This window comes from Salvelinus fontinalis, chromosome 40 (assembly GCF_029448725.1).
Source record: "Salvelinus fontinalis isolate EN_2023a chromosome 40, ASM2944872v1, whole genome shotgun sequence".
Classification (NCBI taxonomy): domain Eukaryota; kingdom Metazoa; phylum Chordata; class Actinopteri; order Salmoniformes; family Salmonidae; genus Salvelinus; species Salvelinus fontinalis.
The window spans coordinates 13089561-13117542 of record NC_074704.1 but is presented as its reverse complement, the minus strand read 5'-3'; the positions used below and the strand labels follow the sequence as shown (position 1 = coordinate 13117542).

Sequence of the window (27982 nt, the reverse complement as noted above, 5' to 3'; positions counted from 1 at the left end):
GCTCCTCCGATTCCCAAATGATTTAGGCTCCTCCAATTCCTCGCCAGGATCTCTTCAGGCACCTCCACTAACCTTTGCAGTGGCAGGCAAAAGAAAGTCCCCTTGTGTAGTGTTTTCTAGTCTGGGCATTTAGCGCCCTCTATTGGAGAAGAGTTATACTAAATGTTGTTTGGAGATTTGCAATAATTAGCCAGGTCCATGAGGCGGGTCATGTTCATTAAGGCATGCAACAAAAACATATTCAAAATATTTTGCACTGGAAAACAAAACGTTAACCCTTCGCCTACAATTTCCACGGAAATCTAACGTAAAACAAATATCCATCAAATCCGTCAATTTAAGCTGGATATACTTTATCTGATTTTTTGCATGGGCTGCATGTCTCATTCTAACGCATCCGCTGATATCGCCCTTCCGCATCTGCTGTGAAAAGTGTTAGAGCTAGACCGATGTTTGTCAGACCATGAGACTTCCCGAACACGATGGCGTTCTCCGTCAACAAGCTTCACAAGACTCGTCTGAAGTCGGTACAGCCTCTTTTGCCAACTTCTGTCTGTAGCGTCAGAACGGTTTGGGCTACACTTATATGACCCTTCTGTGGACAGATGTGTTCTCTGTTTTGCTCTAGGATGCCCACAAGCCTCACAAGACTCGTCTGAAGGTCCCCGGTACCAGTAAAAAAATTATAATGTATGTTTTTATGGAAATAAGCACTAAACAAAAATAAGGGAATAAATAGTGTACTAGAGAGTAACTAGCAATGTCTAATTGCTGACACAAAAAAGCAATGTTTGAAGAAAAAAATGATATGTGAATGAATGTCATGCTAAGACAAACTATAAAGGGAAATAAATGGCTACAGTTAACTATTTTTTTGTTATTTCATGAAATGTTGTTTTTAGGAATGGGGTGGTTTTTAAAAAAGTACTGGAGTAACTGCCCCTCTCTAAACAAGTGGATTAATTATCTTAAGGCTTTCTAACTTGCATATTTAAGAAACAGCTATAGATCTAACATTGGAATATATCTACAACTTTTTCAAAATGTTAAAAGATTTGATCAACTTACCACAAAATCATTTTAATGAAATATCTCCAAAGGACATTGTTGTTGAGTAAGAGCAGTGGCAGGCAGGGAAAGTGTTGGGAATGTTTTTATGGTGACATCTTGTGGTCTTAAAGTGAATTTCCTGATCTTTCTTATATTTCTCATATATAGGACAGACACTTCAGAAACAAACTCATTTTAGATTATTGGGGGGATTATTTGTTGTTCCTTGTAGTGAAGCTGTTATTGAACGTGTTTCTATTGGCTAATAGCAGTAATGCCAAATTCAATGTTTCATCCAATCATTTTCCTTTATATTGTTTTGATACCTTAAACTTCTACGGGATCGGTGTCCCTTCCACCGGACGGTTGAGCTAACGAAGGCTAATGCGATTAGAATGAGGTTGTAAGTAACAAGAACATTTCCCAGGACATAGACATATCTCATGTTGGCAGAAAGCTTCAATTCTTGTTAATCTAACTGCACTGTCAAATGTACCACACGGCCCCGTGTGGCTCAGTTGGTAGAGCATGGTGCTTGCAACGCCAGGGTTGTGGGTTCGATTCCCATGGGGGGCCAGTACCAAAAAGTATGAATGTATGTACTTGTAAGTCGCTCTGGATAAGAGCGTCTGCTAAATGACTTAAATGTAAATGTACAGTAGGTATTACAGTGAAAGAATACCATGCTATTGTTTGAGGAGAGGGCACAATTTTGAACAATGAATGTTATTAATAAACAAATTAGGCAGATTTGGGCAGTCTTGATACAAAATTTGGAACAGAAATACAATGGTTAATTGGATCAGTCTAATACTTTGCACACACACTGATGCCATCCAGTGGACAAAATATAAATTGTACTTGGACTGGAATAATACCTTTCTCTTGCATTTCAAAGATGATGGTACAAAAAAATACAAAAGAACGGTTGTTTTTTCTTTGTATTACCTTTTACCAGATCTATTGTGTTATATTCTACTACATTCATTTCACATTTCCACAAACTTCAAAGTGTTTCCTTTCAAATGGTACCAAGAATATGCATATCCTTGCTTCAGGGCCTGAGCTACAGGCAGTTAGATTTGGGTATGCCATTTTTGGTCAAAAATTGAAAAAAAGGTGTGGATCCTTAAGAGGTTTTAAGTAACATAAATTACAAACACTCAATTCAATGTAATGCAATAAAGGTCATTCAGCCCTGAAAGGCAATCGTTTCTGGCAGGCATGGGACACAGTTAAAAGGCAATAATCATACACTTAAGATAGAAACATTTTGAAAGATTTTTCATTGTGTTTCCTTCTACACACACGTATCTACTGCGGTGATCCCCTAAAGAGCACACACACCACGGTAGTCCATAAATACTTCCTCCCAGCCAGCCCAGGGGAAGCCCTTGCTAAGTACAGCCGTTAATTCCCAGTTTCCTAAAACCCTCACACACGTCGTCTATAAATATGCTAGCCAACCAACTGTCAGGGAAAGCCCTCACTACATGCTGACTCACAGACGTTCAGGGTGGAGAGGTTAACTGTGGTTATTATTAACTGTTTGTTTTGGCAAGGATTTAGGCTCCTCCCATTCCCCAATGCTTTAGGCTCCTCCGATTCCCCAATGCTTTAGGCTCCTCTGATTCCTCAATGCTTTATGCTCCCCTGATTCCCCAATGCTTTAGGTTCCTCTGATTCCCCGCCAGAATCTCTTTGAGGCACCTCCACTAACCTTTGCAGTGACAGGCAAAAGAAAGTCTTAAAAGTGTTTTCTTTCAAATGGTACCAAGAATATCCATATTCTTGCTTCAGGGCCTGAGCTACAGGCAGTTAGATTTGGGTATGTCATTTTAAGCGGAAATTGAAAAAAAGGGGTTAATCCTCTAAGGGATCTGTGTCCCCCCGCGGGACGGTTGAGCTAACGTGCACTAATGTGATTAGCATGATGTTGTAAGTAACAAGAACATTTCCCAAACATAGACATGTCTAATATGACCAGAAAGCTTAAATTCTTGTTAACCTAACTACACTGTCCAATTTACAGTAGCTATTACAGTGAAACAAAAACCATGCTATTGTTTGAGGAGAGTGCACAACAACAACAAACTTTTATCATGGTAACTGGTTTGATACATTCACCTCTGAAGGTATATAATGTTCTTACATTCAGTAATCGTGCGCTGATATGTCATCCTGAGGGTCCCAGAGTTAAAATGTAGCATGGTTTTGTTCGATAAAATCCATTTTTATATCAAAATGTAGAAACTGGGTTCTACAGTTTCAACCCCCTGCTGTGTCAGTCTAAAACTTTTCACATACACTGCTGCCATCTCGTGGCCCAAATCTAAATTGCGCCTAAGTGTAATAATGGCTTTTCTCTTGCATTTCAAAGATGATTGAACATCTTTTACTAGATCTAATGTGTTATATTCTCCTACATTAATTTCATATTTCCACAGACTTTAAAGGGTTTTCTTTCAAATGGTATCAAGGAAATGCCTATTTTAACAAGGCTGATCTGAAAACAAGGCTCCCTAAATTTTATCAGCATATCAATTGCGCGACCCGGGCTGGCAAAACCCTGGATCATTGTTATTCTATCTTCCGCGACACATATAAGGCCATCCCCTGCCCTCCTTTCGGAAAAGCTGACCACGACTCCATTTTGTTGCTCCCAGCCTATAGACAGAAACTAAAACAGGAAGCACCCGTGCTCAGGTCTGGTCAACGCTGGTCTGACCAATCGGATTCCACGCTTCAAGATAGCTTCAATCACGTGGACTGGGATATGTTCCGCATTGCGTCGAAACAACATTGATGAATACGCTGATTCGGTGAGCGAGTTTATTAGCGAGTGCATCGGTGATGTTGTACCCACAGCATCTATTAAAACATTTCCCAACCAGAAACCGTAGATTGATGGCAGCATTCGCGCAAAAATGAAAGCTCAAACCACTGCTTTTAATCAAGGCAAGGTGACCGGAAACATGACCGAATACAAACAGTGTAAATATTCCCTCCGCAAGGCAATCGAACAAGCTAAGCGTCAGTATAGAGACAAAGTGGAGTCGCAATTCAACGGCTCAGACACGAGAGGTATGTGGCAGGGTCTACAGTCAATCACGGACTACAAAAGAAAAACCAGCCCGTCGCGGACCACGATGTCTTGCTCCCAGACAAACTAAACAACTTCTTTGCTCGCTTTGTGGACAATACAGTGCCACTGACATTGATCCTTGTCATTGATTGGCTATTGCAGCAGGCGACCACACCGGGTTCCACTCCTATCAGCTAAAAACAAGAAGAAGAGGCTCCAGTGAGCACGCCGTCACCAACACTGGACAAGAGGAGTGGAAAAACGTCGCCTGGAACATGACAGCGAGTTCAGTTTACTTGAGTGGCCTGGTCAGTTGCATGTGCAGAACAGCTGACTGGTGTGTTTAAGGACATATTCAATCAATTCTTATCCCAGTCTGCTGTTCCCACATGCTTCAAGAGGGCCACCATTGTTCCTGTTCCCAAGAAAGCTAAGGTAACTGAGCTAAATGACTACCGCCCCGTAGCACTCTCTTCCGTCATCATGAAGTGCTTTGAGAGACTAGTCAAGGACCATATCACCTCCACCCTACCTGACACCCTAGACCCACTCCAATTTGCTTACCGCCCCAATAGGTCCACAGATTACGCAATCGCAATCACACTGCACACTGCCCTAACCCATCTGGACAAGAGGAATACCTATGTAAGAATGCTGTTCATCGACAACAGCTCAGCATTTAACACCATAGTACCCTCCAAACTCGCCATTAAGCTCGAGACCCTGGGTCTCGACCCCGCCCTGTGCAACAGGGTCCGGGACTTCCTGCTGGGCCGCCCCCAGGTGGTGAGGGTAGGTAACAACATCTCCACCCCGCTGATCCTCAACACTGGGTCCCCACAAGGGTGCGTTCTCAGCCCTCTCCTGTACTCCTTGTTCACCCATGACTGCATGGCCATGCACGTCGCCATCTCAATCATCAAGTTTGCAGACGACACTACAGTGGTAGCAGCGCCTCTTCAACCTCAGGAGGCTGAAGAAATTCGGCTTGTCACCAAAAACACTCACAAACTTTTATAGATGCACAATCGATAGCGTCCTTCCGGGCTGTATCACCGCCTGGTACGGCAGCTGCTCCGCCCTCAACCGTAAGGCTCTCCAGAGGGTAGTGAGGTCTGCACAATGCATCACCGGGGGCAAACTACCTGCCCTCCAGGACTCCTACACCACCCGATGTCACAGGAAGGCCAAAAAGATCATCAAGGACAACAACCACCCGAGCCCCTCCCTGTTCACCCCGCTATCATCCAGAAGGCGAGGTCAGTACAGGAGCATCAAAGTGGGGACTGAGATACTGAAAAACAGCTTCTATCTCAAGGCCATCAGACTGTTAAACAGCCATCACTAACATTGAGTGGCTGCTGCCAACATACTGACTCAACTCTAGCCACTTTAATAATGGGAAAATGTATGTAATAAATGTATCACTAGCCTAGTCCTAGTCCATGGAGAGTAAGAGCACCTCCTCCCAGCTGCCCACTGCACTGAGGCTAGGAAACACTGTCACCACCAATAAATCCACAATAATTGAGAATGTCAATAAGCATTTTTCTATGGCTGGCCATGCTTTCCACCCATTTCTCCTCCACCCAAATCCAGATAGCTGATGTTCTGAAAGAGCTGCAAAATCTGGACCCCTACAATCAGCCGAGCTAGACAATCTGGACCCTCTCTTTCTAAAATGATCTGCCGAAATTGTTGCAACCCCTATTACTAGCCTGTTCAACCTCTCTTTCGTATCGTCTGAGATCCCCAAAGATTGCAAAGCTGCTGCGGTCATCTCCCTCTTCAAAGGGGTAGACACTCTAGACCCAAACTGTTACTGACTTATATCTATCCTACCCTGCCTTTCTAAGGTCTTCGAAAGCCAAGTTAACAAACAGATCACTGACCATTTTGAATCCCACCGTACCTTCTCCACTATGCAATCTGGTTTCCGAGCTGGTCATGGGTGCACCTCAGCCACGCTCAAGGTCCTAAACGATATCATAACGGCCATCGATAAGAGATAATACTGTGGAGCCGTATTCATCGATCTAACCAAGGCTTTTGACTCTGTCAATCACCACATTCTTATCGGCAGACTCAACGGCCTTGGTTTCTCAAATGATTGCCTCGCCTGGTTCACCAAGTACTTTTCTGATAGAGTTCAGTGTGTCAAATCGGAGGGCCTGTTGTCCAGACCTTTGGCCGTCTCTATGGGGGTGACACAGGGTTCAATTCTCGGGTCGACTCTCTTCTCTAAATTCATCAGTGATGTCGCTCTTGTTGCTAGTGATTCTCTGATCCACCTCTACGCAGACACCATTCTGTATACTTCTGGCCCTTCTTTGGACACTGTGTTAACTAACCTCCAGACGAGCTTCAATGCCATACAACTCTCCTTCTGTGGCCTCCAACTGCTCTTAAATGCAAGTTAAACTAAATGCATGCTCTTCAACCGATCAGTGCCCGCACCTGCCCGCTAGCATCACTACACTGGATGGTTCTGATTTAGAATATGTGGACAACTACAAATACCTAGGTGTCTGGCTAGACTGTAAACTCTCCTTCTAGACCCACATAAAGCATCTCCAATCCAAAATTAAATCTGGAATCGGCTTCCTATTTCTTAACAAAGCCTCCTTCACTCATGCTGCCAAACATACCTAGCAAAACTGACCATCCTACCGATCCTCGACTTCGGCGATGTCATTTACAAAATAGCCTCCAACACTCTACTCAATAAATTGGATGCAGTCTATCACAGTGCCATCCGTTTTGTCACCAAAGCCCTATATACTACCCACCACTGCGACCTGTATGCTCTTGTTGGCTGGCCCTCGCTTCATACTCGTCGCCAAACCCACTGGCTCCAGGTCATCTACAAGTATTTGCTAGGTAAAGCCCCGCCTTATCTCAGCTCACTGGTCACCATAGCAGCACCCACCCGTAGCACGCGCTTCATTTACATACATTTAAGTCATTTCGCAGACGCTCCTGTACTCTTATCCAGAGCGACTTACAAATTGGTGCCTTCACCTTATATCCAGTGGAACAGCCACTTTACAATAGTGCATCTAAATCTTTTAAGGGGGGGGGGGGGGGGGGGGGTTAGAAGGATTACTTCAGCAGGTATACTACTGCTTCAGCAGGTATATTTCACTGGTCACCCCCAAAGCCAATTCTTCCTTTGGCCGCCTTTCCTTACAGTTCTCTGTTGCCAATGACTGGAACAAACTGCAAAAATCATTGAAGCCGGAGACTCATATCTCTCTCACTAACCAACTACCAACTACCTCATCCCCATACTGTATTTATTTATTTATTTTGCTCCTTTGCACCCCAGTATCTCTACTTGCACATTCATCTTCTGCACATCGATCACTCCAGTGTTTAATTGCTATATTGTAATTACCTCGCCACTATGGGCTATTTATTGCCTTACCTCCCTTAGCTGGGGTGTCTGCTTTGTTGGGGTGTCTGCTTTGTTGGGGTGTCTGCTTTGTTGGGGTGTCTGCTTTGTTGTTTTTGGAATACCAAATTGCTCCATTAATTAAAGTGCAATATTTTATGGGGTATTAAAAATCTGTTTGCTGAGTAATAAGTCCACAGTCACAAAGGAAGTGTATGTAGATCTACATGTTTTTAATCAATGCTCAACATTTCACCCTGAAAATCATATTTTATGCAACACAGGAAAATTATAAGACTTTGATCTTCAATACTTTGGTCTTGTTTATTCAGCAGCTTCTTTTCCCTGTAAGAAGAAATAAATAATATAATGTATCAGTAATAATAATGAACATGATAAATATATGGATACACTATAATGGATCAGTAATAATAATGAACATGATAAATATATGGATAGAATATAATGGATCAAGTCTTTAATGCTCAGTGCTCAGCTTGGATTTTCCATTTTGAAGTATCAACAGAAAAAAACTTTATTTTTTTGCCCTTCCTGAAATGTGCTGCTTGGTGATCTTAAATACAGTTGAGTGTAAAAGGTCTGTATTGATCTGTGAGAAGACTGATTCATAGGTGGTGTTGATGTGTTCATATCTGAACATGAGTCAGGTATAGGTTTAGAAGCAGTTCTGTACCTTTCCAGAGTCACGGGTCTTGGCTCTGAGCTTGTTGACCTGAGTCTCAGCGATGTCAGCACGCTCCTCAGCCTCCTCCAGCTCATGCTGAACCTTCCTGAACTTAGACATGTGGCTATTGGCTGCTTCCTCCTACGTGAGGAAAAGAGAGGGAGAGCAGAACATCAGCATTTAAAGTTTGAAACTTCAGGTAGCAAATTAATATTCTGTTTTAAAGGTTGTTGTTTTTTTATACAAAAAAGACAGATTTAGGATAACAATGTATATAGGGAGATATATGATAGAGCAGAGAAAGTGAGTGGCGGAACGGGGGATCAAACCACTGCCTCCAGCACGATCACTAGACCAGCTAATTAATATTCAACCCCTCTCCTTTAAGTTGGTAACACATAGGAGGCACTCAGAGATGTGTATAATTTCTTCAGCATTTACTTGCACTATCAATTGTCATTGTTGACTGATGTGCTGTAGCAACACTTCAAACTATATTTTATGGACATTAAGTTTTATAATGTTAACTAGGGATTTTTCTTCTTGAATGTCTGCTTTCAGAGTATTTGACTCAGTATGTGACTCACCGCTTCCTCAGAATTCCTCTTGTAGGCCTTCACTTTCATCTGCAGTTTATCTACCAGGTCCTGAAGTCTGCCAACATTCTTCTTATCCTCCTCAGTCTGTGGGAGAAGATCAAATGATCAATGCCCCATAATTATATACACAAACCTGTCTGTGTGAAGAATGCACTTTCTCTTACCTGGTAAGTGAGCTCCTTGACTCTGCGCTCATACTTGCGGACTCCCTTGACCGCGTCTGCACCTCTTCTCTGCTCTGCATCCACCTCAGTCTCGAGCTCACGCACCTTTGTGGAACAAATACATTTAGGCATTTGTTTGAGGTGGTGAAACAAATCTTTGTAAAACAGAGGTAGAGTCTTCTAACCAGTCAAGGAGGCACAATTGTTGTCTGTTCCTATGTACTTTTCCAAGTGGTTCCCAAAGTGGAATTTACACATAAATTTGTGAATGAATATTGCTAGCAACAACAGATTTAAACTACCAAGGATCTGTGGAACAAGATTAGAAGGTCCAATACAATACAACATAATATTATTAATCCACTGTTTATTTCTAAACGCTTAGATGTACAACATGGGCATGGGAGGCACACAGGGATATTGGTATGCACATTATTCCAACAAGTGTACATTTTAAAGGTCAATTCTTCTTGTAGTTATAATAAAATCCCTCCTGCTGGTAACTCACCCTGGACTCCAGTTTCTGGAGCTGCTTCTTGCCTCCCTTCATGGCCAGATTCTCAGCCTCATCCAGGCGGTGCTGCAGGTCCTTGACTGTGACCTCCAGGTTCTTCTTCATCCTCTCCAGGTGAGAGCTGGTGTCCTGCTCCTTCTTCAGCTCCTCAGCCATCATGGCCGCCTGGAAAAGAAGTTTGTTTAATTTATGCACCAATTGGCAAAAATCATAACGTTCCCTCTGAGATCTTTGTTGTTCTTAACCAGCCCAGCTACCATTGGCCCTTAGGGAAAAAATCAAGATGATGTAATTCAAGGACTCACGTCAGTGATTGCCTTCTTGGCCTTCTCCTCTGCATTCCTGGCCTCCTGGACGATGTCGTCCACCTCTCCCTGCACCTGCACCAGGTCAGTCTCCAGCTTCTTCTTGGTGTTCAGAAGGCTGGTGTTCTGAAGGAGGAAACAAGACGATTTGTTTGACATTCAAGAGAACTTGCAAGTCACAAGACTGAAATTATGAAAATCTAAGGCAAGCACTGTCAAATTCCAGCTGTGTATAAACTGTATGCTTGGTTGAGTTTCATTAGAAATGGCTTTTGACCCATACCTGGGAGTGCAGCAGTCCAACACGCTCGCTGGCGTCTACCAGCTCAGTCTCAGCCACTTTGCGGCCTCTCTCTGTCTGCTCCAGAGCAACTCTCAGCTCCTCGATTTCAGCCACCATCAGACCGTTTCTGCGCTCCACCATGGCTGCCTGCTCCTTCATGTCTTCTGCGACACGGACGGCATCATCAAGGTGCAATTGGGCATCCTGGGGTTCACAATGACATACGTTCATTAGGACTTGTGGATGTAGGGGTGATAGGATGGGTGATATAAATGTTCATTGGGAAGAATTTACACCAGTATCCCTAACTTTCTACAGTGCATTGTCCACTCTATTCAAATCCTCTGTTCTATTATTTTCTACAGATTTCAAAACAAATCCCTCTCCATGTTCAGATTTTTGAGCCTGATGTCCCAGTCCCTTTACCTTGAACTGTCCCTGGACGTTCCTCAGCTGTTTCTGGGCCTCAGAGGCCTGCCTGTTGGAGTGGCTCAGCTGGATCTCCATCTCGTTCAGGTCTCCCTCCATCTTCTTCTTCACCCTCAGGGCATCATTCCTGCTCCTGACCTCAGAGTCCAGGGTGCTCTGCATGGAGTCAACCACCCTCTGGCTGTTCCTCTTGATCTGCTCCATCTCCTCGTCCTTCTCAGCAATCTTCCTGTCCACCTCACCCTTGATCTGGTTCAGCTCCAGCTGCACACGCAGAATCTTGGATTCCTCGTGCTCCAGTGTTCCCTGGACAAACAGAGGCAGTTAGGCCAATTGCGTTCAATACATTTGGATGTAGGAATGAAATATATATGACTACAATAAACTCCAATACAGGGATCATTAGACTGTAGCTGGCTTTGGCTAGTGTAACACTGCTTTCCCCATCTAACAGCTGTAGTTTGTACCTCAGCCTCCTCCAGAGCGGTCTGGATCTCAGACTTCTCTGTCTCCACGGTCTTCTTGGCCTTCTCCAGCTCATGGATGCTCTTGCCAGTCTCTCCGATCTGCTCAGTCAGGTCAGAGATCTCCTCTGCACACACACACACACAGGAGCAGTTTAGACTTGGTGGATTTTCAGTGGATATGCCAGTGCGCCTAATTTGACATTGAATCATATTAATACTTCATTAATTAACATTACCTCATAGCACCTTGCAAATATAATTGCCTACCATTTGGAATATTCAAAGGAATACTGTCTACAAGTAAAACAATATATACAAATTATGCAGAACATGACATTTCTGAAATGGTGTAATATTAATGGTGATGATTGCAGTTCCCTCCATTTTCAAAACACTAGTCAAACATGATCCAAATAGAACTGCTGCCAAATGCTCACGTTGCAGGTTCTTGTTCTCTCTCTTCAGAGTCTCCAGATGATCCAGAGCCTCCTCGTAGGAGTTCTTCATCTTGAAGAGTTCAGTGCTCATAGAGCGAGCCTCCTTCTGAGCTCCTTCCAGCTCAGCCTGGCCCTCCTCATACTTCTGCTTCCACTCTGCCAGAACCTAGGAGAATCCATGGGATTTTTATTAGAAGTCGAAGATGAAGAGATTTTAAATTAGAAATATGCAACAATTATACAATTGATAAAAAAGATAGGTTTATTCGTTTTCACCTTGTCAAAGTTCCTCTGCTTCTTGTCGAGGTTGGCGGCCAATGCGTTGGCTCTCTCAACATCAATCATGAGGTCCTCCACCTCTCCCTGCAGCCTCTGCTTGGTCTTCTCCAGGGAGGCGCACTTGGAGTTGGTCGCCTCAATGGTCTCCTCAGCATCCTGAAGACGCTGGGCCAGCTTCTTCCTGTTGGACAACAGAGGGTGGTTTAATGGTGTATTTATTTTATTTTGATAAACAATACATATTGATGTAACATTTTCTCAGAGTCCCCTACCACCCTCACCATCCACACCATATTTGAGTTTTTCTGTTGCGTGTGACTCACTTGGCCTCCTCCAGTTCCTCTGTGCGCTGGATAGCATCAGTTTCATACTTAGTCCTCCACTGAGCCACCTCACTGTTGGCCTTGGACATGCCGCGTTGCAGCTCTGCCTTGGCCTCCTGCTCCTCCTCAAACTGCTCCCTCAGGAGGTCACAGTCATGGCGGGCAGACTGAACACCGTGGGCCAGTGCGTTTTTAGCCTGTGAGAAAGAAAGAGAAAGACAAAGAATGATTAGCGAGATAGTCAAACATATTATGGGAAAAAATCTCTGAGGGTGGAGAGACAGTAGAAGTCTCAGAGGGTGGAGAGACAGTAGAAGTCTCTGAGGGTTGAGAGACAGTAGAAGTCTCAGAGGGTGGCGTAGTCACTGTCTATATGAAGATATAACTCTAAACTCTGTGGGCGTGGAGTCCATTTTGAGTCCCTTACCTTGACCTCCTCCTCAATCGCCCTCTTCAGCTCCTCCACCTGCTGGGTGAAGGCCTGTTTTCCTCTGGTCAGCTGAGACACCAGGGCTTCCTTCTCCTCCAGCTGGCGACCAAACTCACCTGCAGGGACAGAGGGACATCTTGTTAATAGGGTCTCTGTTCTCTTGAATTGAAAATGTATTTTGAAGTATCGTAGGGCAATGTTTGGTGGTGAATTGTGCAGTATAAACTGTGTGGATACAGCCCTTAATACATGTTGTGTTCTACTGAAGGAAAGCATTGGCTTGTTGATCATTGTTGAAGGTACCATTTTCTGTCAGGAGTCTGGCCCTCTGTCCGCTGATGTCGTTGACCTGGCGAACATTCTCATCATTCTTAGTCTTGAGCTCGCTCAGCTGGTCCTCAAGAGTACGGCATATCTTCTCCAGATTTCCCTGTTAGTGTAACATGTTCCATCATTACTTTATATATGGGAATCCTGTCAACTTCAGTTCACTTGAATGGTAATGTAGTTGACCCTCCTCAACATTGCTTTACCAAAACATCACTACTCACCTTAGCCTTGGCGACGGCCTCCATGTTGCTAGAGAGGTCATCAATCTCCATCTTGTACTCGCTCTTCTCCTTCTCCAGCTTCTGCTTGACGCGCTGCAGGTTGTCGATCTGCTCCCCGAGCTCAGCCACACTGTCGGCCTGCTTCTTGCGCAGAGCGGCGGCTGTGGCCTCATGCTGCAGGGTGGACTCTTCAAGATCACGACGCAGCTTCTGGAACTCAGCCTCACGCTTCTTGTTCATCTCAATCTGAGCAGCAGTGGCACCTCCGGCCTCCTCCAGCCTCTCGCTGATCTCCTCAAGTTCCCTGGAGAGATCGGCCCTCTGCTTCTCAACCTTAGCCCTGGCAGCACGCTCAGCCTCAATTTCCTCCTCCAGCTCCTCAATACGGGCCTAGAACAGGGGGCAGGAGCAGGGGGGATGAACACTACAATAGAGTTGAAACAATTGAACCTCACAAAATTATAATAGTATGTATATTTAGCATAAATGTGTTTTAATACAAAGCCAGTTATATATTCTGTAGACAGTGTCCCATGCAGGAGCCAAACCCACAATGGTAAGAAGCACCATCTTTACAACGTTTAGAAAAATTTATTTTATTTTTACCAATAAGAAGCACCATCTTCCAAACTGATCAGCCATCAGAAGCCACTGGGAAAAATGTGCTACCAGAAAAATGTTGTTCAGGAAATGATTCAAGTCTGTGCTTTTCTGTACTGGAGCTTATATCCTGTACTGTACCTGGAGTTCCTTGATCTTCTTCTGCAGCTGAGCTCCCAGAGACTGCTCATCCTCAACCTTGCTGAGGAGCTGGGTGGTCTCAAACTCCTTCCTGAGAAGCACAAATAGGTCGATTGCAGAGTTAGTTTTTGTTTGATAGTGTAAAGGGAGAGAATCATACCATTTACTTTGCTTTTAAGAATACCATGCAAGTGTTAATTCCTTATTACAAGAATTTGTCAAGAACAACATTTATAGCAGGAAATACTGTAGTCATAGGTTTGTGTTTACTTCTTGATTTTCTCATCAGCCTGCTGCTTGTCATTCTCCAGGTCCATTATGGACTCCTGGGCCAGTTTCAGATCTCCCTCCAGCTTTCTCTTGGATCGCTCAAGGTCCATACGGAGCTTCTTCTCTTGCTCCAGAGAACCCTCAAGCTAGAAGATAAAAACACATATATTGTTCAAATCTAAACAACTGAAGATAATATCATCTTACATACTATCATGGCCAAAATGTCAAACTCCACTCACGTCGTCCACTTGCTGTTCCAGCTTGGTCTTGGCCTTGGTCAGAGTGTTGACTTTGTCCTCCTCTGCCTGCAGGTCATCCAGTGTCTGCTGGTGGGCCTCTTGGAGGGCTTTCTTCTCCTTGGTCAGCTTGGCAACACTCTCATCCATAGACGCCATCTCCTCTGTCAGGTTTTTAACCTGGAAATGGCCACAACGAAATTATTAGTCTGTCACTTCACCATAAAGGGGAGATTTAGTTTCTTATATATCACATTTATTTCATTTAGATTAGAAATGTGTGAAACAATTACTGTACTGTAGATTCAACACTAGATGTCAGTGTTCACCATGCCAGTGTACTGAATGGAAGTCATAAATGGGGGAGTAGAACATGCAATGAATGTGGGGAGTGCTGAAGTTCTACTATTGTGTCATAATTTTTCCTGCACCCATAATACAACTTGATTTCCATTTCTGTTAAGCTGTGTTTTGAGTTGATTATTGTTTGGTTAGACTGTCTATGATAAGACACAAGACCTTGTTTTCAGTGGCGTGCTTCTCCTTCTCCACTTTGGCCAGGGTGAGCTCCAGGTCATCAATGTCCTTCTTCAGCTCAGAGCACTCATCCTCCAGCTTCCTCTTCTTGGCAGTCAACTCAGCATTGATCTCCTCCTCATCCTCCAGCCTCTCGGTCGTCTCTTTGAGTTTGGCCTCCTGCTGGATCTTGCTCTTGATGAGCCCCTCACACCTTTCCTCAGCATCGTTCAGACTCTCTCCTTCCTGTTTTCAGAACAGGAAAAACAAAATCAGAGGCCTGCCTTTGTGTATCAAAATATACACTTTAGTCAAAGAGGTCAGAGCAAATCAATAGACATTCATGAAATATATATCATGGGCAATAAAAATGTGTGAGTTAGCCACATATGTTACAGTGTGTTCTTATGTGTGTGCATGTCTGTGTATTCATGTGTATGTAAATGTGCCCATACGAGGGTAGTTGTTTACTCACAGATGCGACTTGGAGCGACAGGTCATTCTTCTCCTGCGTCAGGGCCACCAACTTCTCCTCCATTTGCTTCTTTGTGGACAGAGCCTTGGCCAGGTCTGTCTTCATCTTCTCATAGTTCTCCTTCATGTTGGCCAGCTCCTTCTCAGTCTCAGCGCTCTGCAGCAGGGGCTTGATCTTGAAGTACAACTTCATCCATGGCCAGGTTTTCACATTCATGAATGAGCGGATGTTGTACTGGATGGCGAAGATGGACTCTCTGTTCAACAGAAAGGACAGAGTGGCATGGTGAATGACATCCCAGTTCAACGTCTATTTTTGATTTACATTTGGTCTAACATGAATTCAACGTGAAAACAACAAAAATGTCACCATGTTATTGGATTTAGGTTAAAAGTGGAGTGAAAAAAAGACAATTCCCTACATTGATAAAAAAATATATAATTCAGGTTGTTTCAACGTTATCACGTTTAATTTTGGGGTTGAAAATACATGGAAATGACCAGTGGGATGTTTCATAAAGCTACATTCTGGGCGTCGAATAATAACAAAATGGAACCCCCACCACTGTTTGTTTACAGCTGAGGAAGGTGGCTAGGGAAATGGAACCCCCACTACTGTTTGTTTACAGCTGAGGAAGGGGGCTAGGGAAATGTAACCCCTCCTTAAATTCATAGGCAGCGGTCTAGATGCAAGGACTGACAGTCATGTAAAGCTCATGAGACATTTTATACTCTTCAAGAATGAATGGGTAAATACCATACATTTAAATGACAATTGAACAGCCCAATCCCAAACTGCAGCTATAAAGCTAGAATCCTTAGTTGCTACATCCATTTCTGGACTAAATGAATGAACCCAAAAGCTTTAGTTGACCATTATAAGATGTACTTTCTCATTCTGAACAACTCACAGCATATACAGTATGTAATCATAATGCATTAGATACAGGTGGTTGACAGAAAGCTTTGCCAAGATGTCTGCTATTCCTCACCTCCTCTCCATCATCTTGCTAAACTCTCTCCTCATGAGGAATCCACGGCTGAGAGCCTGGACCATGCCGACCAGAGTGGCCAGCTTCTCATCTCTCATCTCCTCCAGGACACCCAGCAGACCGGCTTTGAAGAAGACCTGAGACACAGGTTAACATGGTCAATGGAACCACAGATGGTGACAGATAGAAAGGGTTGAATCAAAAGAGGGGAACAACACCACTTGATTGATTTAAACAACATTAACTTTGCAACGGTTACAAACATACCATGTGATAGGTTGTTTCTAAGTTGTTAGTTATTGTACAGTTGTAGATTAATAATGTACACAGATACAGATAACTGCAGCCATACCACTCTAACACAATGCACATGATAATGAGTTTAGTTTCTCGTCTATACTTGTCATGTATGACTTTGAAGTAAAACAGTACAATCTTTTTCCATTAGTTAAATGAAGAAGAAAGAACAAAAGGATGGATAGATCAACTGGAGAGATTTTATATGGTACAGGTTTAAATTATTATTCAAGTTGTGTTTTGTTGTCAGCTTTTACTGGGGTTTTTTGACTGACCTTGGTGTGTCCAAACTTGTAATCCTCGTGATTCACATCAATGGAACCAAGCAGCTTCTCAGAAGCCTTCTTGTTGTCCATGAACTGGCCCTCAGGGATGACACTGGCATTCAGTACTTTGTACCTGAAAGAGGAGACATTTTTAACATGTCAAGTTGCAATATGTTGGTTGGTTAGACAGTGAGGTTCATAATGATCGGCACCCTTGATAAAGAGATCCTCGTATTGAAAACAGGGGTGCCAATCATGATGAAGACTATCTTAAAATAAAATGTGAATTGTTGAACAAAATCTCTTTCTCTGAGTATAAAATAATATAATTTTCAGAAATGTTTGACCATACAATATAGCTCAGTATCACTGTTATTTGATACAGTCTTTTCTGCTCATCTTTATCAAGAGTGCCAATCATTTCTGTGTGTGTGTGTGTGTGTGTGTGTGTGTGTGTGTGTGTGTGTGTGTGTGTGTGTGTGTGTGTGTGTGTGTGTGTGTGTGTGTGTGTGTGTGTGTGTGTGTGTGTGTGTGTGTGTGTGTGTGTGTGTGTGTGTGTGTGTGTGTGTGTGTGTGTGTGTGTGTGTGTGCACATACCTCTGCTTGAAGTCAGCATAGATGATTCTACTGGGGAAGCCCTTTCTGCAGATCCTGATACCCTCCAGTACACCATTACACCTGAGCTGGTGGATAACCAGGAAGTTCTCCATCAGACCTGGTAAAACAAAACAAGTCTCTTTTAATACTCATAAACAGGTTAAAGATTGGGATTGTTAAGGTTACTGGTACTGTACTGATAAGATGACATATTTAACTCAATATTTCCTGTACCTGGAGTCTTTGACTCGTTGGGGATCAGGCAGCGCACAAAGTGAGGATGAGTGCTCCTCAAGTTGGTCATCAGCTTATGTAAGTTCTCCTGTAAGAGGGTTACAAACCATTTTCTCAGACATCATTCATGATAATCAATGCACCTTTGATGGACTGAATCTACACATTTCAAAAGCTCACCCTGAACTGGGAGGACACTGTCTGCATGGAACCACCCTTCTTCTTGCCTCCTTTCTTGGCTTTATCTGTTAAAATGGGGGAAAGTAAAAGAAAAGTCAATTTCCTAGAGCGGGTGGAATAAATAGAATAGTAATAATATTATGTAAGAAATCTAGAGTGGTCTTATCTTCAGCAAGCGCACTAATTATAAACCAGTGAATCTCTGGTTAACTTCACATGTATCTAGAGGCAAATGCTGCCAGTGAGATTGTGTAAAATAACACCTATTGTTTTATTAAATTAACCGAGTGTATGAGTAAATCAACCAGATGATAAACCCTGAGAAATTGTGAAACATTGAAAGGCTTTAAAGAACATTTGGGTCTGAGTTATAACTAGTATTTAGTTAAATATTGTGACGTGATGCTAGTCTTACCCTCAGGAGGGGGAGGGGGATACAGGGCAGCCAGAATTTTGACTGGGGACTTCCCATACAGCTGACAAACTGAGTCATTCAGGGGATCCTTGTTCTTCTCCAGCCACCCAGTGATGTTGTAGTCCACAGTACCGGCGTAATGCACCAGGGAGAAGTGGGCCTCTTGCTTGCCTTTGGCAGGCTTGGGCTTCTCAAACGACTTTGTTTTGCCAAGATGCTGGGCGTACAGCTTGTCCTTGAAGGTGGTGTCTGAAGACTTGGGGAACATGCACTCCTCTTCAAGGATGGAGAAGATGCCCAATGGCTTTATGAAAAGAGATGTATATCAAATTAGTGATATTTCCCTTTAGCATCACATTTATTCATTTGGTGAACATGATATTATAGGATTAGATTCATTTAGGGACACATAATAGGAAACATATTGAGTTCTCAACAGTCAGATACGTTGTACCACTGTGATAATATCTCACACAGGGCTCCCTATGATCTTTGCTGTTCAGGTCCATTATAATGGTCCATTAAAATCCTCACAGACAGCTTACCTTCTCAATAAGCTCAATACAGGCAGCCAAGTCCATGCCGAAGTCAATGAAGGCCCAGACGATTCCCTCCTTCTTGTACTCCTCTTGCTCCAGGACGAACATGGTGTGGTTGAAAAACTGTTGCAGTTTCTCATTGGTGAAGTTGATGCACAGCTGCTCCATGCTGTTGTACTGTTGATGGAATTTTAAAAGGGATAATTTCATCATACAAGACTGTAATCCATCTCAATCACATCTAAGTGTCTTGTTCTGTTGTCATACTCACATCAAAGATCTCAAACCCGGCAATGTCAAGCACACCGATATAGAACTGCCTTGGATTCTTGGTGTCCAACATCTCATTGATACGGATGACCATCCACAAGAACATCCTCTCATAGATGGACTTGGCCAGAGCACTGACTGAGTTATTAACCTGCAATGATAATACCTCAAATTAATACATGAGATATTAACCATGTCTGGTGATAAGACCTTGGGATAAACAACATCACTATTTTAAAAAAGCAATGCACTCGTCCCCAAAATAATTCCAGTGCTCAGAAATTGGTAGATGCTGTGTTTTGCAGTCTTACCTGAGCCACAGTCTGTCCCTTGGTCACATACTCGTTGCCGACCTTCACTCTGGGGTAGCACAGAGCCTTCAACATCTCAGCTGAGTTCAGGCCCAGCAGGTAGGCGATTTTATCAGCCACTGGAGAGAGAACCAACAACAATAGACTCAGGGACACAAGATCACTTGTTTCTGATTTCACACTGACAAAATAGTTTGGTTAACATCTTTGTGGGTTAGGTTTTGATTCACCCACATTTCTGGAGGTTGGAATTTGTTCTCGAAAAATGATCTCCTGCCTGACTTTCATGTGGCACTGTCTGTCTTAGGTGTTCAATTTCTATGTTGGGGAATAGGTCTATTGTATATCTATGAGTGGGACTCACCCTCTGTGCCGTCTGGCTCGGCCTGCTCCTCACGCTGCTTCTGCTTGAATTTCAAGTTGCCATGGTGCACTACAGCTCCTGTCAGCTTGTAGATGCCAACCTTCTCTTCATTAGTGAAGCCCAGGATGGTAATGGCATCCTGACATTAAAGAGGAAGTACAACAGAGATGAACTGAACAGTAGTTTGCTCAGTTACACTACAGTTCTGGGCTCACTCCAGAACGAATGGGATGAATAGATATTACTCTGTGCCAACACATTAGTGAGGGAAACACAAAAGGAGTTTTACACAGTTCCACAAGGCACGTATCTCTCGTAGGGATGCCTTACATGGCAAAATGGGAAGTTATGAAGAGTGGCTTGAGGCACATGCCTAACTAACACAAGTTATTTGCCCGGTGTAGCTCGGTTGGTAGAGCAGGACACTTGCTACGCCAGGGGTCTGGGTTCAAATCCCACGGGGGATTTTTTATGAAAATGTATGCACTCACTTACAGTAAGTCGCTCTAGATAATGGGGTCTCCTAAATGACTAAATTGTAAATAAAAAATCATAAATTCTCAGCTGCTACCAACTTTTAATTGCACAGTACATTCAGTGTGTATGGTGGTCCTACCTTTTCCATATCTAAAGTTTGGTTAACCCTTTGTTTGACTCACATCTGTGGCATCCAGCTCTTCATTGTCATTGATGCTGGCCACAGTGATCTGTCCCTGGCTGCACATGGGGAAGTCGTAGGGGTTAGTGGTGATGAGCGCCATTTCTGTGGACAACAGAGAACAGCTTGTCAGTTAAATCTCTTAGAATTCTGCTCTCCTACCTTTACAGTATCTCTCCCTCCTTTACTCAGTAGATGGACTCAATTATACATGTAGTATATAATAAATATAATCTAAAGAGGAGACTGAGACTTGTGGACCTTGTTACCTTGGATGTACTCATTGTAATAGTATTATTAGTGTGGACTATGAATATTTTTGACAAATTCCACAGATGGGGGTGGGAATAATTTCCCCTGAACCTCTACTTTGTCGTACCAACTATCTCAGGTTTGTGGCCTGTCATCATCTGGAAGAAGATGTGGTAGCCTCTCTCATCAGGCAGCTGGAAGGACACTCTGGACTTCTCCAGCAGGTCTGAGAGGGGAAGTTTTAGTGACACAAGGAGAGTGAGAAAGAGAGAGAGAACATGAGATAACATTTAATGATATAATCTCCCCCCAAAAGTATTTGAATTTAGGAAAGCATTGAGAAACAATCAAAACCAACTCACATGTCTCAATGTCAGCTTTAGCCAGTTTGCCAGCCTGGAAGTGAATCCTGATGAATTTACCCTATAGTAGAGCATGGGGGTTAGAAATAGGTCAACAAATAAATAAATATTTTACTTTGATAGACACCTTTAAATGTTACAGTTTGTTGGACATCTATTGATATAACAATAGGGAACTACTGAATTACATTTTTCCAATATAAGGTAACTTCCACAGTATGCCCTTCATACTTACAAAGCGAGACGAGTTGTCGTTCCTCACTGTCTTGGCATTACCGTAAGACTCCAGCAGAGGGTTAGCTGCAATGATCTGATCCTCAAGAGACCCCTGATTGAGACAAACACAAATTGCTCAGAAACTGGAAAAGTGTTCAAATTTGTTTTCGCTCGATTGCTTGAACAAATTTCTTGAAACATGAATCACAGCTGGAAAAAAAGTTTGCTCAGAAAACCAAACTGAAATGTGATTAAAAGGCAAACATAAGCACAACCTACCTGCATTTTGTTGGGGTCTGCTTCCTTCTTGCCACCAGACACTGCAATGGTGGCAAAGTACTGGATGACACGCTTGGTGTTGACAGTCTTTCCTGCACCGGATTCTCCACTGGTTTATATGACAGAGAAAGACGGGTTTTCGTTACATGTTTTAGTGTCAGATTGGCTTTCACTAAGAAATAGCATTAAAATTACACCGTAGTTACAAATATTTCCACTCATTGACTCATTATTACACATAGCCTAATGCTCTAATCTATTCATAATGTCATGTATTTCATCACACCAAGTGACCCAACTTATTTTCAATAGAAACACTTTCTCAAGTGACATTTTAGTAAACAACTTACGTAATCAGAATGGACTGGTTCTCCTTATCTGTAACCAAAAAACACATTGCTTATCATACTCAAACAACATTATGGGGACATGATTCAATTCATAGCATCATCAAAAAATGTTTTCAGGAAAATATTCCATTCAAGTGAATCAGACATTGTAGTGAAAGCGTTGTTAAAATCAGATATTCCCAGCAAACTGTTAGCAGTTGAAGTCTGAAGTATATTTTAACTTCCATTGATGCATCCATCCATCAGCACTTATGGACTTTAAGATCCATATACACTTATCACAACTATCCATCCATCCATCACAACTCTCCATCCATCCATCACAACTATCCATCCATCCATCACAGCTCTCCATCCATCCATCACAGCTCTCCATCCATCCATCACAACTCTCCATCCATCCATCACAGCTCTCCATCCATCCATCACAACTCTCCATCCATCCATCACAACTATCCATCCATCCATCACAGCTCTCCATCCATCCATCACAGCTCTCCATCCATCCATCACAACTATCCATCCATCCATCACAACTCTCCATCCATCCATCCATCCATCACAACTATCCATCCATCCATCACAACTATCCATCCATCCATCACAACCATCCATCCATCCATCACAACCAACCATCCATCACAGCTCTCCATCCATCCATCACAACTATCCATCCATCCATCCATCACAACTATCCATCCATCCATCACAACTATCCATCCATCCATCACAACTATCCATCCATCCATCACAGCTCTCCATCCATCCATCACAGCTCTCCATCCATCCATCACAACTCTCCATCCATCCATCACAACTATCCATCCATCCATCACAGCTCTCCATCCATCCACCCATCCATCCATCCATCCATCCAGCCATGAGATATCGTACCAATCATCATGAACTGAAAGGCGTTGTCAGAGACGGAGAAGATATGGGGTGGAGCCTCCATCCTCTTCTTCCCTCTGTAGGCGTTGACAACCTCTTCGTCGTACACAGGGAGCCACTTGTAGGGGTTCACCGTGGCACAGAAGAGCCCAGAGTAGGTCTGGATGAAAGCATAATTACATTTGTGGATTAGTAAAGTCAGATGTACTTTTTTCCTGGATTTATGTGAGGATGTGGGTGTACTTTGGTAAACTGATTTGGGTCTATTGTATTGATATGTTTTGGTTTCTACCATTCATTTATGTGTAGTACTGTATGTGAGTATTTATTATGTTCATGTATGTGTGTATTTATTATGTACATGTATGTGTGAGTTTGTATGTGCAGGTTTCTTACATAGATCATCCATGCTGCATAACGCTCTTTGAGGTTATACAACACAGAGGCTTCATTCAGGTAGGTCATCATGGCCATGTCCTCAATCTTGTCGTACTTAGGGGGATTCATCTCATAGATGTCTGCATCTTTGAACTCTTTTCCTTCCTGAAACAGTCAGAAATGTAGATTACACGCAGATCAAAGTGGACGTGACTGAATGCTTGTTGCTCATTAAATACACGTTTAATCGTAAAAAAATGCATATCCACATTAATCCAACTAATTTGTTATCAACCACTGACACATATCTGGTGATTGTTGACTAGTCAACATAAGACATTCCATGTCATTTTTTAATAGCAGCGATAAAAATGATGTGTTTGAAGGTTATGTTCTGTTTGCAAAAAAGCAAATGCCAATGTGTATATTTACTTGATTGGAGAATTAGAGTAATTGCACAAACTTGAATTTGAATACTTTACAGATCAGGCTTACCTCCTTACTGCCGTCAGGTTTCGTGACTGTTACAGTACACTTCCCGTCGGCCCTGGCAGTGATCAGACCCTTAAGGTACAGCTCCACCTTGTCTGCCACATAGCAGGCGTTCTTTGAATCAAATGGTGCGGCTTGTGCCTCCATCCTCTCCTTCTCAGATTTACGGAGGTATATGGCAGCCTTGCCGTAGATTTGCATCTCAGCGTCCGTACTCATGGTGACGGATAACTAGGAAAGAGATGAAACAAGAAACATGATTGACTCTGTGGTGCTTCCTCCCCAGTCAACAGAGTTGGGTGAGCGATATCTCTCACAGAATATTCTCATCACTTTTTATGTGAAGACAAACCGTGTCTCACCTTCTTTTCCCCTCCTACAGATGAATGTGTACTTCTTGGAGAACCCTGTGACACATTAGAGCATTGTGAAAACACACAAGTCTAAAGCCTTATCATTTAGCCCTGAAGGGGCATTACAGCCATGTCCAATTTAATTACAGGTGCAACTGGTAACTTTTATTTTCCTAGTGGAAACTCACTTTACTACACATTCTGTTAGGAATTCAAATAAATACCCCTGAAAACCCTGTTACATTCTAGAACACCCTTTCAAGTGCAGGAGCACCACTTTTGACTGTAAATGGATACAGATTTAATACAGATTTGAAGTAAAACACAAAATAAAAAAATACATATTTTTAAATAAATGCCACTTGTTTGCATATTGTCAAAACTTACAAGAGAAATGCAGAAGTCAATTGAAACAGTGCAGTTAGCTACCTGTCAGATGCTGAGTGCAAAGATGAGACACATTTAAAAATCTAAGGAGGTGGAGAGAGTCTTACCACAGAGGAAGAAGGTTTCTGACTTATGGATGCTGGGGCCTCAGCCTCCTTATATCTGGTTGGAAGTGCTAACCAAGCAAAAGTTAATTATGGACCACTCTGGGAAAGGACATGGATTGGATGAGAGACCTGTTTATTTCTGTGTCTCACTAGCACCTCCCACTTCCAGGAACACCACACTCCCATTACATTACTTTTTAATGTCACATTTGTCTCTGAATTTACGTAAATGAGAGATGTCATTACTAATAATTATGACAATATCAAAAGTTTGATTTATCAAATTCATCCCAATGTTACTTTTATACTGAACCTCATATGCTGTAATGGACTGAGTACATATTTCCCCACTACAACTAAAATAGTTTTCATTAAATCTAATCTGACTTTATATAGTTCTATTTGAGTGGCATTAATCCTCATCAACAACTTTATATATATGTTCACCTATTATTTCTATTATTTAGCTTGTAAACACATCTGAACTGTCTCCTCACCTCATGCTTGTGACGGAGTTGGCCGTTACCTCGTGCTTTGCTCAGTTTGATTTATCACCCTGGTGGAACCATATTAAATTAAGATTTAAAGGCTAGAAAATAAACATTTAGGCTGTCAATTAAAGCTCATAAAACTATTAAATCTAATGTGTAGTTAAATTATATATATATATTATAATATATTATATATACATACAAGTATGTGGACATCCTTTCAAATGAATGCATTCGGCTGTTTCAGCCACATCCAATGCTGACAGGAGCACACAGCCATGCAATCTCCATAGACAAACATTGGCAGTAGAATGGCCTTACTGAAGAGCTCAGTGACTTTCAACGTGGCACCGTCATAGGATGCCACCTTTCCAACAAGTCCGTTCATAAAGTTTCTCCCCTGCTAGAGCTGCCCAGGTCAACAAGTGCAGTTATTGTGAATTGGAAATGTCTAGGAGCAACAACGGCTCAGCCGCAAAGTGGTAGGCCACACAAGCTCACAGCACTGCTGAGTGCTGAAGCGTGTAAAAATAGTCTGTCCTCGGTTGCAACACTCACCACCGAGTTCCAATCTGCATCTGGAAGCAACGTCAGCACAATAACTTTTTTTCAGGAGGTCATGAAATGGGTTTCCATGGTAGCCGCACACAAGCCTAAGATCACAATGCACAATGCCAAGCGTCGGCTGGAGTGGTGTAAAGATTTCCGCCATTGGAGGAAAAGCATTTTCTGGAGTGTTGAATCACGCGTCACCATCTGTCAGTCTGACGGACAAATCTGGATTTGAGTCCAGGAGAACGCTACCTGCCTGAATGCATAGTGCCAACTGTAAAGTTTGGTGGAGGAGGAATAATGGTCTGGGGCTCTTTTTCATGGTTTGGGCTGTGGCAACAGTTTGGGGAATGCCCTTTCCTGTTTTAGTATGACAATGACCCCGTGCACAAAGCAAGGGCCATACAGAAGTGGATTGTCGAGATGGGTGTGGAAGAACTTGACTGGCCTGCACAGAGCCCTGACCTCAACCCCATCGAACACCTTAGGGATGAATTGGAACGCCGACTGCAAGCCAGGGCTAATCTCCCAACTTCACGTCCCAGCAGCAATGTTCCAACATCTAGTGGAAAGCCTTCTCAGAAGAGTGGAGGCTGTTATAGCAGCAAAGGGGAGACCAACTCCATATTAATGCCGGTGATTTTGGAATGAGATGGTCGACGAGCAGTTGTCCACATACTTTTGGCCATGTAGTGTATTTATCTCGAGTTGGACAGTCGATATGAGTCCCTTTAGCATCCCTTTGACATTTTAAGTAGAAATTGTGCACCAATATTGCTTTTAAAATCCTGTTATAGTAAATTAAATGCTCTGATCTCTAATATAAATAAAGACTTGCTAAAGTGCCAAAAATTCATGCATTTTGGAATGTCCTCTGTGAACCCTCTGTGACTTCTAGGTAGATTTTAACCCCCTTAACCCCAATCATTTTATCATTGCTAGTTGTTTTGTTGCTGTGACAAATACATTTTGGAAGATTATTATTTATTTCAAGTGATTCATTTTAAGGAAAATTTGAATTGAATGTTTTAATATGATGAATCTGTTATTTATTTCAAAGCAAACATTGAACATCTAATAGTCAAATCTTTATGTTAAAGCAGGTGAGCTGGTTCTTCTCTTTTTGGCCATTTTCGGGTGTTTTGTGGTGGAAAACGGAATGGATCGAGCATAACACGTCAACCCCATTACCCTTAGATAGACAGGCTAGAAATGTTTCAAAAATAAACACATTTTTGTGAAGCTTGCATTCAATTGCCCTTCCCTGTTGCACACAGCAAGCCTGTCACAAGGGGATTCGTGGCTGATTTCAGATGAACCTCCAACTTGTTAAGGTCCACCCTGTTACCTTATTTAAGAGTCTCTTACTAAAGTATTTATTTAGTTGAACCTCTTGAGATGGGAAAACATGTGTTTTATTAAGTTGAACATGTTCTCTTTGTGACGGAATGTTAAAATTAAAAAAAAATTAAATAAAACGTTTTCATTTGCCAAGTTTCACTACCCAAAAGGGGCTCATGATCTGGAACGACCCATGTTCTATTGAAGATTCTGGAGGAGCTTTTATTCGTCTCACATTTCAGTTGGCTAAAACGGTCCAGTAGGTTTCTTATGACTTACATATCAGCAGTACAGTATTTCAATAATCTTATCCACTCATATTGCTGACTGCGATATAAATGTCTCAAACGTTTATTACACTCTGAAGTTAACCGCTGAGCAGCTGAGCTGGCTTCAATGATGACCTTTATTTGTGACCTTTTCTGTTGGCCATACATTTTCTGAGCGATAACTGAGCTTCACTCAGGGCAAAATATACATACCCTACAAAGGACTAAATGTATGAAAACAAATGTGCCAAATGATTTCCTCTGGTCTGAAATGGCACACTGAGAGAACTCATCAAATGACAGCTTGGATGTTGAGAAACACAATTTGATATAGAAGTGGGGTATGAAACATTTTGCGATATCATATACTCTGAAATGGTAAAAAATTATGTGAATAAAGAATACACCCCCAAGTCAGGAAAGTTTACAAGCTGAACAAGCCTTATTGGAATGATGAGTTAAGGGACCTGGGGTCTGTAATGTGCAGAGCGGAGCACTTATTTATACAGTGTAAAGATAGGAATACAAGAGGCCATCTTAGAAAGCATGTGTTTTATTAAAGACTGCCTATTCTAATACAGATATCAGAGAGGGCAGTTACTACACCTTGTATAGATACAGATATGAAATACTCTACAGTTCTGGAACCTAATAAGTTAGGAACAAAACAACACGAAAAATTCCATTGGAAGTCCAGGAAGAGCAGGGGGAGGTTGAACTCTGATAACACACAGGTACTTAATGAAGAGCATGGGGAGGTTGAACTCTGATAACACACAGGTACTTAATGAAGAGCATGGGGAGGTTGAACTCTGATAACACACAGGTACTTAACGAAGAGCATGGGGAGGTTGAACTCTGATAACACACAGGTACTTAACGAAGAGCAGGAGGGGTTGAACTC

General features: G+C 42.5%; 1 protein-coding gene across 1 annotated transcript; it reads right to left on the bottom strand.

The window, feature by feature from the left end:
• Nucleotides 1-7741: 7741 nt before the first annotated feature.
• Nucleotides 7742-23981, bottom strand: LOC129839044 (myosin heavy chain, fast skeletal muscle-like). Its single transcript, XM_055906307.1, has 40 exons — nt 23941-23981; nt 23582-23809; nt 23105-23251; nt 22712-22868; nt 21818-21845; nt 21468-21576; nt 21208-21300; nt 20973-21033; nt 20738-20836; nt 20360-20463; nt 19701-19839; nt 19337-19455; nt 19027-19176; nt 18762-18932; nt 18217-18520; nt 17802-17866; nt 17622-17709; nt 17388-17505; nt 16800-16923; nt 16228-16364; nt 15237-15492; nt 14765-15007; nt 14249-14425; nt 14007-14152; nt 13737-13827; nt 12996-13385; nt 12748-12874; nt 12442-12560; nt 12015-12211; nt 11689-11872; nt 11413-11578; nt 10976-11100; nt 10506-10814; nt 10080-10283; nt 9797-9922; nt 9486-9656; nt 8978-9082; nt 8802-8897; nt 8224-8355; nt 7742-7874 (listed from the first exon to the last, which is right to left on the bottom strand). Exons 2-40 carry the CDS (start codon nt 23795-23797, stop codon nt 7854-7856), a joined length of 5814 nt encoding a protein of 1937 aa, XP_055762282.1. The 5' UTR covers nt 23798-23809; nt 23941-23981; the 3' UTR covers nt 7742-7853.
• Nucleotides 23982-27982: the final 4001 nt, after the last annotated feature.

Coding starts and splice junctions, on each gene's coding strand:
- LOC129839044 (XM_055906307.1), bottom strand. CDS start 23,797: ATGAGTACGGACGCTGAGATGCAAATCTACGGCAAGGCTGCCATATAC. Junction 17,710..17,801: donor CAGTGTCCTCCCAGTTCAGG/GTGAGCTTTTGA, acceptor ACCCTCTTACAG/GAGAACTTACATAAGCTGAT. Junction 7,875..8,223: donor AGACCCGTGACTCTGGAAAG/GTACAGAACTGC, acceptor TTCTTCTTACAG/GGAAAAGAAGCTGCTGAATA.